Below are 13,497 nucleotides of genomic sequence, written 5' to 3' on the forward strand. Positions count from 1 at the left end.
CTAGATTATCTGCCAGAACAGAGTTTCAGCTTTCCGACGGTCCTTGAACGCATCGCGTGTGACAGACTTTCTGCTTTCCATGTTTTATTGGTCACTGAAAAGATATTTAGGAAAAGATGAAATATATGTGATTAAAAATGACAATAAAGATAGCAAATTCTAATAAATGAAACAAATTATAAAAAATAAAATAAATTATAAAAAATAAAACAAAGTATTACAAATTAAATAAAACAAGTCCTAATAAATTAATTACAATAAATAAATAAAACAAGTTACTATAAACAAAGCAAATTATAAGGAGGAGGGCATGAGGAGGAGGAGGACTGCATGAGGAGGAGAGGAGGAGGAGGGGGGCATGAAGGCATGAAGAGGAGGAGGAGGAGGGCATGAAGGCATGAAGAGGAGGAGAAGGCCTGCCTGAGGATCGTGTGCTATGCCTGGCAGGCGGTGAGCAGGGATCAGTTTACACGCGTCAGGCCTTCATAGAAACTTCATCTCCAGCTGCTCCGAGAACACGAGAAGTACACGAGTACTCACTTCCTGTACTAGAGTACACAACAAGTACACGAGTACTCACTTCCTGTACTAGAGTAATGCAGCTTTATCACATGAAGCAGAGACTTCTATACAACCAGAGGAGTCGCCCCCTGGTGGTCAGGAGAGAGAATGCAGCTTTAACACATGAAGCATAGCCTTCTATACAACCAGAGGAGTCGCCCCCTGGTGGTCAGGAGAGAGAATGCAGCTTTAACACATGAAGCAGACTTCTATACAACCAGAGGAGCCCCCTGGTGGTCAGGAGAGATAATGCAGCTTTAACACTTCATCTTGGTAGATGGTTCTCCCGCCTGCTGCTCCTCCCTCTGACAGCTGGGTAATCCTCCAGCAGATGCTGTGATATCTAGAACTCTCTCTCTCTCCTCCCTCTCCCCCCCCCCCCTTTCTCTCTGGGTGTAATGTGTAGAGCTGATGGTCTTTGGTTCAGTAATCCTGGGCTCTTACACCGAGGCCCACGGAGGCCCTGAGTGTCAGCAACACATTTTTCTTCACCACACACACTCGCGCACACACACACACACACACACACACACACACAGACACACACACACACACAGACACCCACACAGGCAGCTTCTATGACACCTCAGATCTAAATATACCGCGAGTGACAACGACAGGTGACCGGCTCCTCCACAGAGCGGCCGGACACAGGAGGTCACCGTGTGTGTGTGTGAGTGTGTGTGTGATAGTGTGTGTCTGTGTGTGTGTGTGTGGGAGGGGGTCTGTCGTTGTGGACGACCTCCTCTCATTGTGGACTGAGCTCAGATCCTCACACAACCCAGTTTCTGCCCCCCCCCCTTCTCTAAGCCAGCTGGTCTGGCTTAATATCACTTATTCCTTTCTTTCTTTCTTTCTTTCTTTCTTCCTGTCGCTCTCTTGTTTTTTACAAAGGAATCTTTTCTTGTTTGACACAAGGATCCTCTGAGCTGCTGCTGGGGGCTTCCAGGTGAAGACGGACCAGCAGAGCGCGGTGAGCGGACCACAGGGTGTGTGTGTGTGTGTGTGTGTATGTATGTGTGTGCGTGTGTGTATGTATGTGTGTGTGTGTGGGGGGGGGGGGGGGATATCTTCAGGTAACTTGGAATATTGCTCAATATTGCTGGAGGGAGAAAACATGTATACTGAGTTTTGAGTCAGAGCAGTACCTCTTGTGACCGCTGGGGGGCTCAAATTGGATTATTTATGAGTTGACGTGTAACAACATGAGGATGTTTGGGATTTATTGTTCTGAAGTCAGGCTCTGTGTGTGTGTGTGTGTGTGTGTGTGTGTCTGTCTGTCTGTCTGTGTGTCTGTGTGTGTGTGTGTCTGTCTGTGTGTGTGTGTGTGTGTGTGTGTGGAGTCACTCGATGTTCTCCGTCTGCTCTCTGAGCTCATTTTCATATTCAAAGTTCATAATCTTTCAGTCTGTTTCTTATTTTGAAGATAAGTAAACTTTGAATACTTTAAACACTTATGACAGAATCCTGCTCGGCGGCGCCCCTGGTGGCCAAACCATGAACAGGTCGACCGACTGGACGTGTTTGTTGTTGTTTGTTAATTTGCATACAACTTTATATGCAAATTAATTGTGAAAAAAATCACTTGATACGTAACTAATTGTGAAATAATTATACAATAATATAAACAATGATATGTTAGAATAATTAATATATGTTCAGGTACTATCTTCTCTACTTACTCAGGTATTCTTACCTGTTCAGGTACTTACTACCTACTCAGGTAACTTCCTCCTGAGTTGCAGATAGTTTGATGAACTTCCGGTTGCGTCCAGCAGGGGGCAGTGATGATCTCTGCCTGTGACCTGTTGAACATCCGGGAACTTTTTCCCATCAAAACCCATCAAACTGAACTTGTTCTCACCAATTAACTTTTATTGGATCTATTTCCTTCAGAGGAAACGACTCAAGATCTTTTGTTCATGTGTGAGTGTGTGTGTGTGCGTTCGTGCGTGTGGGTGTGTGTGTGTGTGTGTGTGTGTGTGTGTGTGTGTGTGTGTGAGTGTCTGTGTGTGTGATGCCGCCTCCCGTCGTCTAGGTGCCCGTTGACGCGCACGAGGAGCGCGCGTGCTGCACGAGACTGAACCGCTGGCCGGAGACGCGCAGAGGACGGTCACGCGCAGAGGTGAGCTGATTGTGCTCGGGACAGTGTGGCTCTACTGTAAGTGTGCGCGTGCGTGTGCGCGCGTGCCGCGGGGCGTGCGGACTACAGGAAGCGTCGCGCGCATCCTCTGCTCTGGAGCCGAGCACAGAACTCAGTCCCCGCCGCTCCGCGTCTCTCACCGGCCGCTCGCGGTGTCTCAGCCCGGAGCCGGAGCTTTGTCCCCGTGAGCTGCTGCTCCGTGAGTCACTCGTTCCTCCGGCAGCTCCCGGTAAGAGAGAAACTGCTGGAGGAGCGTCTCCGTTATTATATGATACCACCGCAGGTTTAAAGCAACAAAAACACCCAAGATTTAGTGTTTTAAAACATTATGTTATCAACTTTTTTTAAATATTTTTCACTATTCGGTGAAATCCTTCAGGCTCAACTTGCATTCTGTTGAATTTCATGATATTGTTCTCGTATAAATGTCAAAACTTTGAAAGAAACAAATATGAAGACAAAATAACTGAAATGCGTGAGAGGATCCTTCTGGAGCTCCATCCCTATATTTTATTTAACTTTATTTCATTTTGTTATTTTTTATTTTGTTATATTTTATTTTCCTTTTTATATTTTGTAATATATATTTTTTTATATTTAACTTTTTGTAATGTTATATTTTATTTTCCTTTTTTATTTTGTTATATTTTATTTTGTTATATTTTATTTTCCTTTTTTATTTTGTTAAATTGTATTTAACTTTTTTTATGTTGTTATATATATTTTTTATTTTGTTATGTTATTTTCCTTTTTTTATTTTGTTAAATTGTATTTAACTTTTTTTATGTTGTTATATATATTTTTATTTTGTTATATTTTATTTTACTTTTTTTATTTTGTTATATTTTATTTTACTCTTTTTATTTTGTTATATTTTATTTTACTTTTTTATTTTTGTTAAATTTTATTTTTTTAGTTTCGTTCAAACAAAAACTTCATTTTTAATGTGTGCATGTCTGCGTGTGTGTGTGCATGTGCGTGAGTGAGTGAGTGTTTTTGTGTGCGTGTGTGTGTGTGTGTGTGTGTGTGTGAGAGAGCTCTTAAGCGGTGCTCTGGTCACATGACCCCAGGTATCTGTAGTTCTCCTGCAGCAGACTGGAACACTCAGAGAGGCTGAAGAGCCTAGAGCCGAGGTCAAAGGTCAGGAGCCCCGGACATCGTGCTGTGTGTGTGTGTGTGTGTGATGTGTGTGTGTTTAATTCAACCATAATCTTTATGTTCATGTTTGTGTGCTTTTTATAGGAGACGGAGAGTTTTCTGGGATTGAAAAGTGAAAAACCATCACACTAAAAGAAGAAGAAGAAGAAGAAGAAGAAGAAGAAGAAGAAGAAGAAGAAGAAGAAGAAGAAGAAGAAGAAAAGATGGGGAGAAAAAAAATCCAGATAGCTCGGATTATGGACGAACGGAACCGACATGTAAGTGTGTGTGTGTGTGTGTGTGTGTGTGTGTGAACACTCAAGTCTTATCTGGGGGAGCGGTTCCTCCACTTCCTGTCAAAACAGGAAGTGGAGGAACATGTGCTTCCTGACTCACTGGACTCATGCTGCCGCACGCAGGTTGTTTATGTTGTTGTTTATCTTTAAAGACTCGGGGACAACAACATCCTTTAGTGTTGCCTCTACTCCCCCAGGTGACCCTAGTGTTGCCTCTCCTCCCCCAGGTGACCTTAGTGTTGCCTCTCCTCCCCCAGGTGACCCTAGTGTTGCCTCTATTCCCCCAGGTGACCCTAGTGTTGCCTCTACTCCCCCAGGTGACCCTAGTGTTGCCTCTCCTCCCCCAGGTGACCTTAGTGTTGCCTCTCCTCCCCCAGGTGACCTTAGTGTTGCCTCTACTCCCCCAGGTGACCTTAGTGTCTCTCCTCCCCCAGGTGACCTTAGTGTTGCCTCTCCTCCCTCAGGTGACCTTAGTGTTGCCTCTCCTCCCCCAGGTGACCTTAGTGTTGCCTCTCCTCCCTCAGGTGACCCTAGTGTTGCCTCTCTGCACACAGGTGACCCTAGTGTTGCCTCTCCTCCCCCAGGTGACCCTAGTGTTGCCTCTCCTCCCTCAGGTGACCTTAGTGTTGCCTCTACTCCCCCAGGTGACCCTAGTGTTGCCTCTACTCCCCCAGGTGACCCTAGTGTTGCCTCTACTCCCCCAGGTGACCCTAGTGTTGCCTCTCCTCCCCCAGGTGACCTTAGTGTTGCCTCCTCCTCCAGGTGACCCTAGTGTTGCCTCTCCTCCCCCAGGTGACCTTAGTGTTGCCTCTCCTCCCCCAGGTGACCCTAGTGTTGCCTCTCCTCCCCCAGGTGACCCTAGTGTTGCCTCTCCTCCCCCAGGTGACCCTAGTGTTGCCTCTCCTACCCCAGGTGACCCTAGTGTGGCCTCTCCTCCCCAGGTGACCCTAGTGTTGCCTCTCCTCCCACAGGTGACCCTAGTGTTGCCTCTCCTCACCCAGGTGACCCTAGTGTTGCCACACCTGCCCCAGGTGACCCTAGTGTTGCCTCCTCCCCAGGTGACCCTAGTGTTGCCTCTCCCCAGGTGACCCTAGTGTTGCCTCTCCTCCCAGGTGACCTAGTGTTGCCTCTCCTCCCCAGGTGACCTAGTGTTGCCTCTACTCCCCAGGTGACCCTAGTGTTGCCTCTCCTCCCCAGGTGACCCTAGTGTTGCCTCCTCCCCCAGGTGACCCTAGTGTTGCCTCTCCCCCAGGTGACCCTAGTGTTGCCTCTCCTCCCCAGGTGACCCTAGTGTTGCCTCTCCTCCCAGGTGACCCTAGTGTTGCCTCTCTCCCAGGTGACCCTAGTGTTGCCTCTCCTCCCCAGGTGACCCTAGTGTTGCCTCTCCTCCCCAGGTGACCCTAGTGTTGCCTCTCCTCCCCAGGTGACCTTAGTGTTGCCTCCCCCAGGTGACCCTAGTGTTGCCTCTCCTCCCCCAGGTGACCCTAGTGTTGCCTCTCCTCCCCCAGGTGACCCTAGTGTTGCCTCTCCTCCCTCAGGTGACCCTAGTGTTGCCTCTCCTCCCCCAGGTGACCCTAGTGTTGCCTCTCCTCCCCCAGGTGACCCTAGTGTTGCCTCTCCTCCCCCAGGTGACCTTAGTGTTGCCTCTACTCCCCCAGGTGACCCTAGTGTTGCCTCTCCTCCCCCAGGTGACCCTAGTGTTGCCTCTCCTCCCCCAGGTGACCTTAGTGTTGCCTCTACTCCCCCAGGTGACCTTAGTGTTGCCTCTACTCCCCCAGGTGACCCTAGTGTTGCCTCTCCTCCCCCAGGTGACCCTAGTGTTGCCTCTCCTCCCAGGTGACCCTAGTGTTGCCTCTCCCCCAGGTGACCCTAGTGTTGCCTCTCCTCCCCCAGGTGACCCTAGTGTTGCCTCTACTCCCCCAGGTGACCCTAGTGTTGCCTCTCCTCCCCCAGGTGACCCTAGTGTTGCCTCTCCTCCCCAGGTGACCCTAGTGTTGCCTCTCCTCCCCAGGTGACCCTAGTGTTGCCTCTCCTCCCCAGGTGACCCTAGTGTTGCCTCTCCTCCCCAGGTGACCCTAGTGTTGCCTCCTCCCCAGGTGACCCTAGTGTTGCCTCTCCTCCCTCAGGTGACCCTAGTGTTGCCTCTACTCCCCCAGGTGACCCTAGTGTTGCCTCTCCTCCCCAGGTGACCCTAGTGTTGCCTCTCCTCCCCAGGTGACCCTAGTGTTGCCTCTCCTCCCCAGGTGACCCTAGTGTTGCCTCTCCTCCCCAGGTGACCCTAGTGTTGCCTCTCTCCCCAGGTGACCCTAGTGTTGCCTCTCCTCCCCAGGTGACCCTAGTGTTGCCTCTCCTCCCCCAGGTGACCCTAGTGTTGCCTCTCCTCCCCAGGTGACCCTAGTGTTGCCTCTCTCCCAGGTGACCCTAGTGTTGCCTCTCCTCCCCAGGTGACCTAGTGTTGCCTCTCCTCCCCAGGTGACCCTAGTGTTGCCTCTCCTCCCCAGGTGACCCTAGTGTTGCCTCTCCTCCCTCAGGTGACCCTAGTGTTGCCTCTCCCCCAGGTGACCCTAGTGTTGCCTCTCCTCCCCAGGTGACCCTAGTGTTGCCTCTCCTCCCCCAGGTGACCCTAGTGTTGCCTCTCCTCCCCCAGGTGACCCTAGTGTTGCCTCTCCTCCCCCAGGTGACCCTAGTGTTGCCTCTCCTCCCCCAGGTGACCCTAGTGTTGCCTCTCCTCCCCCAGGTGACCCTAGTGTTGCCTCTCCTCCCCCAGGTGACCCTAGTGTTGCCTCTCCTCCCCCAGGTGACCTTAGTGTTGCCTCTCCTCCCCCAGGTGACCTTAGTGTTGCCTCTCCTCCCCCAGGTGACCTTAGTGTTGCCTCTCCTCCCCCAGGTGACCCTAGTGTTGCCTCTCCTCCCCCAGGTGACCCTAGTGTTGCCTCTCCTCCCCAGGTGACCCTAGTGTTGCCTCTCCTCCCCAGGTGACCCTAGTGTTGCCTCTCCTCCCCCAGGTGACCCTAGTGTTGCCTCTCCTCCCCCAGGTGACCCTAGTGTTGCCTCTCCTCCCCCAGGTGACCCTAGTGTTGCCTCTCCTCCCCACGTGACCCTAGTGTTGCCTCTCCTCCCAGGTGACCCTAGTGTTGCCTCTCCTCCCCAGGTGACCCTAGTGTTGCCTCTCCTCCCCAGGTGACCCTAGTGTTGCCTCTCCTCCCCAGGTGACCCTAGTGTTGCCTCTCCTCCCCGAGGTGACCCTAGTGTTGCCTCTCCTCCCCCAGGTGACCTTAGTGTTGCCTCTCCTCCCCCAGGTGACCCTAGTGTTGCCTCTCCTCCCACAGGTGACCTTAGTGTTGCCTCTCCTCCCCAGGTGACCCTAGTGTTGCCTCTCCTCCACCAGGTGACCCTAGTGTTGCCTCTCCTCCCCCAGGTGACCCTAGTGTTGCCTCTCCTCCCGCAGGTGACCCTAGTGTTGCCTCTCCTCCCCAGGTGACCCTAGTGTTGCCTCTCCTCCCCAGGTGACCCTAGTGTTGCCTCTCCTCCCCAGGTGACCTAGTGTTGCCTCTCCTCCCCAGGTGACCCTAGTGTTGCCTCTCCTCCCAGGTGACCCTAGTGTTGCCTCTCCTCCCAGGTGACCCTAGTGTTGCCTCTCCTCCCCAGGTGACCTTAGTGTTGCCTCTCCTCCCCAGGTGACCTAGTGTTGCCTCTCCTCCCCAGGTGACCCTAGTGTTGCCTCTCCTCCCCAGGTGACCCTAGTGTTGCCTCTCCTCCCCAGGTGACCCTAGTGTTGCCTCTCCTCCCCAGGTGACCCTAGTGTTGCCTCTCCTCCCCAGGTGACCCTAGTGTTGCCTCTCCTCCCCAGGTGACCCTAGTGTTGCCTCTCCTCCCCCAGGTGACCCTAGTGTTGCCTCTTCCCCCAGGTGACCCTAGTGTTGCCTCTCCTCCCCCAGGTGACCTTAGTGTTGCCTCTCCTCCCCCAGGTGACCCTAGTGTTGCCTCTCCTCCCACAGGTGACCCTAGTGTTGCCTCTCCTCCCCCAGGTGACCCTAGTGTTGCCTCTCCTCCCCCAGGTGACCCTAGTGTTGCCTCTCCTCCCAGGTGACCCTAGTGTTGCCTCTCCTCCCCCAGGTGACCCTAGTGTTGCCTCTCCTCCCCAGGTGACCTTAGTGTTGCCTCTCCTCCCCCAGGTGACCCTAGTGTTGCCTCTCCTCCCCCAGGTGACCCTAGTGTTGCCTCTCCTCCCCCAGGTGACCCTAGTGTTGCCTCTCCTCCCCCAGGTGACCCTAGTGTTGCCTCTCCTCCCTCAGGTGACCTTAGTGTTGCCTCTCCTCCCCCAGGTGACCCTAGTGTTGCCTCTCCTCCCACAGGTGACCTTAGTGTTGCCTCCTCTCCCCCAGGTGACCCTAGTGTTGCCTCTCCTCCCTCAGGTGACCTTAGTGTTGCCTCTCCTCCCCCAGGTGACCTAGTGTTGCCTCTCCTCCCCAGGTGACCCTAGTGTTGCCTCTCCTCCCTCAGGTGACCTTAGTGTTGCCTCTCCTCCCCCAGGTGACCTTAGTGTTGCCTCTCCTCCCTCAGGTGACCCTAGTGTTGCCTCTCCTCCCCCAGGTGACCTTAGTGTTGCCTCTCCTCCCCCATGTGACCCTAGTGTTGCCTCTCCTCCCCCAGGTGACCCTAGTGTTGCCTCTCCTCCCCCAGGTGACCTTAGTGTTGCCTCTCCTCCCCAGGTGACCCTAGTGTTGCCTCTCCTCCCCAGGTGACCCTAGTGTTGCCTCTCCTCCCCAGGTGACCCAAGTGTTGCCTCTGCTCCCCCAGGTGACACTAGTGTTGCCTCTCCTCCCCCAGGTGACCTTAGTGTTGCCTCTCCTCCCCCAGGTGACCCTAGTGTTGCCTCTCCTCAGCCAGGTGACCCTAGTGTTGCCTCTACTCCCCAGGTGACCCTAGTGTTGCCTCTCCTCCCAGGTGACCTAGTGTTGCCTCTCCCCAGGTGACCTTAGTGTTGCCTCTCCTCCCCCAGGTGACCTTAGTGTTGCCTCTCCTCCCTCAGGTGACCTTAGTGTTGCCTCTCCTCCCCCAGGTGACCTTAGTGTTGCCTCCCCTTCCCCATGTGACCTTAGTGTTGCCTCTCCTCCCCCAGGTGACCTTAGTGTTGCCTCTCCTCCCCCAAGTGACCTAGTGTTGCCTCTCCTCCCCAGGTGACCCTAGTGTTGCCTCTCCTCCTCCAGGTGACCTTAGTGTTGCCTCTCCTCCCCCAGGTGACCCTAGTGTTGCCTCTCCTCCCCCAGGTGACCCTAGTGTTGCCTCTTCCCCCAGGTGACCCTAGTGTTGCCTCTCCTCCCCAGGTGACCCTAGTGTTGCCTCTCCTCCCCAGGTGACCCTAGTGTTGCCTCTCCTCCCCAGGTGACCCTAGTGTTGCCTCTCCTCCCCCAGGTGACCCTAGTGTTGCCTCTCCTCCCTCAGGTGACCCTAGTGTTGCCTCTCCTCCCCAGGTGACCCTAGTGTTGCCTCTCCTCCCCAGGTGACCCTAGTGTTGCCTCTCCTCCCAGGTGACCCTAGTGTTGCCTCTACTCCCCCAGGTGACCCTAGTGTTGCCTCTCCTCCCCAGGTGACCCTAGTGTTGCCTCTCCCCAGGTGACCTAGTGTTGCCTCTCCTCCCCAGGTGACCTTAGTGTTGCCTCTCCTCCCCAGGTGACCCTAGTGTTGCCTCTACTCCCCCAGGTGACCCTAGTGTTGCCTCTCCTCCCACAGGTGACCCTAGTGTTGCCTCTCCTCCCCCAGGTGACCCTAGTGTTGCCTCTCCTCCCCCAGGTGACCCTAGTGTTGCCTCTCCTCCCCCAGGTGACCCTAGTGTTGCCTCTCCTCCCCCAGGTGACCGTAGTGTTGCCTCTACTCCCCCAGCTGACCCTAGTGTTGCCTCTCCTCCCCAGGTGACCCTAGTGTTGCCTCTCCTCCCCCAGGTGACCCTAGTGTTGCCTCTCCTCCCCCAGGTGACCCTAGTGTTGCCTCTCCTCCCCCAGGTGACGTTCACCAAGCGTAAGTTCGGGCTGATGAAGAAGGCGTACGAGCTGAGCGTGCTGTGTGACTGTGAAATCGCCCTCATCGTGTTCAACAGCACCAACAAGCTGTTCCAGTACGCCAGCACCGACATGGACAAAGTGCTCCTGAAGTACACCGAGTACAACGAGCCGCACGAGAGCCGCACCAACAACGACATCGTGGAGGTACACACACAACCACACACACACACACACACAACCACACATGGGTTAGCCTAACCCTAACCCATTTTTATATAATATTTTCATATAACATTTTTATATTTTTAAATATTCATATTTTTTAATATATATATATTTTCAGATATTTTCATTTAATATTTTTAAATATAAATATTTTTATTTTCATATAAACATATTTTTACATAATATTTTTTATAATAGTTTTATATAAACATATTTTTATATAGCTATATTTTTATATAAATATATATTTTTACATTATATTTACTCAGTTCTTGGTGTTGGCTGAGTTCCCTTCAGCTAAATGTCTGGAAACCGGAAGTGGTCTAAAAATAACCCAGAACAGCTAAAAATACACATGACGTGTGTGAGTGTATCTGAGTGAGTGTGAGCGTGTGTGTGTGTTTGTGTGTCTGAGTGAGTGAGTGTGAGCGTATGTGTGTGTGTGAGCGTGTGTGTGTGTCTGAGTGAGTGTGAGCGTATGTGTGTGTGAGCGTGTGTGTGTCTGAGTGAGTGTGTGTGTGTTCTTCTTCATTTTCATCTCTTCATATCCAATTCAGATTTCAAAGGTTTATTTATTTATTATTAAGTTGAACTCAAAACTATAAAAGTATATATAATTATACACACACACGCACACACACACACATTATGTCTTTAATCTATATTCATAATCTGAAGTTTTTAAATATTTGCAGTAAAAAGTTAAATATTTTGACAAGAAAGAAGCAACAGGTATAAAAACTGCACCACGTGATCAGGTCTTCATCCTCCGCGGAGTCTCTGCTGCTCAGCGGCGCCCTCTGGCGGTGGACCCCGGCACTGCTGTGTTTCTCATGAGTTATTGACAGACACAACTCATATGAAGTTAAACTATAATAATGACTTTATAACATGTAATGTTTAATAATAGTTGATTAGTTGATTATATTGTGTTTTATAATATCTGCACTACAGATTACAATTATGAAATTGAAGGAGAGAAAGTACCTTTGTAATATTTGAGTAACTGTATATTTAATGCTGTTGTACTTTAAATATAAATATATAGACTACCTCCCCTGTGTGTTTACCTGTGTGTTGTGTGTTTACCTGTGTGTTTACCTGTCTTTGCCTGTGTGTTGTGTGTTTACCTGTGTGTTGACCTGTGTGTTGTTTGTTTACATGTGTTATTTGTTTACATGTGTGTTTACCTGTGTGTTGTTTGTTTACCTGTGTATTTACCTGTGTTGTTTGTTTACCTGTGTATTTACATGTGTGTTTACCTGTGTGTTGTTTGTTTACCTGTGTATTTACCTGTGTGTTTGTTTACCTGTGTATTTACCTGTGTTGTTTGTTTACTCGTGTGTTGTTTGTTTACCTGTGTATTTACCTGTGTTGTTTGTTTACTCGTGTGTTGTTTGTTTACATGTGTGTTGTTTGTTTACCTGTGTATTTACCTGTGTTGTTTGTTTACTCGTGTGTTGTTTGTTTACCTGTGTATTTACCTGTGTTGTTTGTTTACTCGTGTGTTTGTTTACATGTGTGTTGTTTGTTTACCTGTGTATTTACCTGTGTGTTGTTTGTTTACCCGTGTGTTGTTTGTTTACCTGTGTGTTTACCTGTGTGTTTACCTGTGACCCTCAGACGCTGCGTAAGAAGGGCCTGGGTGGCGGCGACAGCCCCGACCTGGAGGCCGAGGACTCGACGGGTCAGAGCCCCGAGTCGGACGACAAGTACCGCAAGATCACGGAGGACATCGACCTGATGATCAACCGGCAGCGCATCTGTGTACGGCCGCGTGCGAGTACACACTGTGTGTGTGTGTGTGTGTACATGTGTGTCTAACGCCCCCCCCCCCCACAGGGCCTGGTCCCCTCCAGCTACGACCTCCCGGCCTCCAGCCCCAGTGGGCTGCTGTATGCTGGCTGCGGGATGGGAACCCACAACCTGCTGCCGGCCGCCCACCTGCAGAGGAGCCTGTCCCCTCAGAGGCCCAACAGCACCGGTAGGACCAGCACCAGCACCCGCCTTCTGGTCCTGGTCCTGAACGAGAATGTCCCCCATCTTATTCTGGGCTGATTTATTTATTTCAACTTTTTATATAAAATGTTTTGACAAAATAAAACATAAATCAAAAGTATTTTTCTTTTGTTAATTATATTTATTTGTATATTAATTTTCCTTTTTTCATTCTATTCTATTTTATTTATTATATATATATATATATTTATATATATGTAAATAAATATTATTCTCATTTATTTTTCTATTTTTTATTTCTAAATATATATATTTTATTTCTTATTTTATTCTATTTTACTTTTTTCACTTCATTTTAATAAAAAAAATATTTTTATAAACATTTATTACAACAAAGTAAAATATATTAAAATAACAAATATAAATTAAAAATGAATAAATATATATAATGTATATATATTGTAATAGAAAATAATTTCAAGTGAAAAGAACAACAAATACAAATGTATTTTATACATATATATATACATATATATATACTGTATATATATATCTATATACTATATGAATGAATGTAATAATATTTCCTCTACAACTTTATTGTGTTTCTGTAGGAATGATGAACTCTGAGCTGCAGACGACGGGTAAGACTTATTTATTTATTAAGACTTATTTATTAGACTTATTTATTTATTAAGACTTATTTATTAGACTTATTTATTTATGAACTTATTATTAAGACTTATTTATTAGACTTATTTATTTATTAAGACTTATTTATAAGACTTATTTATTTATTAAGACTTATTATTAAGACTTATTTATTTATTAAGACTTATTTATTAAGACTTATTTATTTATTAAGACTTACCAATTGATTCAGACTATAATCTATAATCAATAATCAATGATCTGCAGGCAGCAGCTACAGCCTCCTCGGCTCCTCCCCCGGCCTCATGTCTCCAGGGGCCTCCAGGACCCTGCAGGACAAGAGTTCTCCTCCGTTGGGCCGGAAGCCAGACCTGCGGACCCTGATGCCCCCCAACAACAACAACAACAACAACAAGTGCAACACCCTGCCCTCCATCGTGAGTTAGCTCCGCCCCCTGGACTAAGGTCTAACAAGACCAGTACAGAGATGAGTCCTCTATCAGCACTAAGGTCTAACAAGACC

General features: G+C 49.2%; 1 protein-coding gene across 2 annotated transcripts; it reads left to right on the forward strand.

Moving 5' to 3' along the window:
- Positions 1-1,330: 1,330 nt before the first annotated feature.
- LOC130205541 (myocyte-specific enhancer factor 2C-like) lies at positions 1,331-13,497 on the forward strand. 2 transcript variants are annotated; one of them, XM_056432993.1, is made up of 8 exons: positions 1,331-1,534; positions 2,600-2,686; positions 3,947-4,119; positions 10,140-10,343; positions 11,988-12,131; positions 12,207-12,348; positions 12,938-12,967; positions 13,242-13,497. In XM_056432993.1, exons 3-8 carry the CDS (start codon positions 4,066-4,068, stop codon positions 13,418-13,420), a joined length of 753 nt encoding a protein of 250 aa, XP_056288968.1. In that variant the 5' UTR covers positions 1,331-1,534; positions 2,600-2,686; positions 3,947-4,065; the 3' UTR covers positions 13,421-13,497. The 2 variants fall into 2 exon arrangements, with proteins under 2 accessions (XP_056288968.1, XP_056288969.1); XM_056432994.1 differs by lacking the exons at positions 1,331-1,534; positions 2,600-2,686 and adding an exon at positions 2,700-2,933.

This window comes from Pseudoliparis swirei, chromosome 15 (assembly GCF_029220125.1).
Source record: "Pseudoliparis swirei isolate HS2019 ecotype Mariana Trench chromosome 15, NWPU_hadal_v1, whole genome shotgun sequence".
NCBI lineage: Eukaryota > Metazoa > Chordata > Actinopteri > Perciformes > Liparidae > Pseudoliparis > Pseudoliparis swirei.

Excerpts from the sequence above, each read along its gene's own strand:
- LOC130205541 (XM_056432993.1), top strand. The coding sequence starts at position 4,066 with ATGGGGAGAAAAAAAATCCAGATAGCTCGGATTATGGACGAACGGAAC. Across the intron at positions 4,120-10,139 it reads TGGACGAACGGAACCGACAT|GTGACGTTCACCAAGCGTAA; the intron begins GTAAGTGTGTGT and ends CTCCTCCCCCAG. Across the intron at positions 12,968-13,241 it reads CTCTGAGCTGCAGACGACGG|GCAGCAGCTACAGCCTCCTC; the intron begins GTAAGACTTATT and ends AATGATCTGCAG.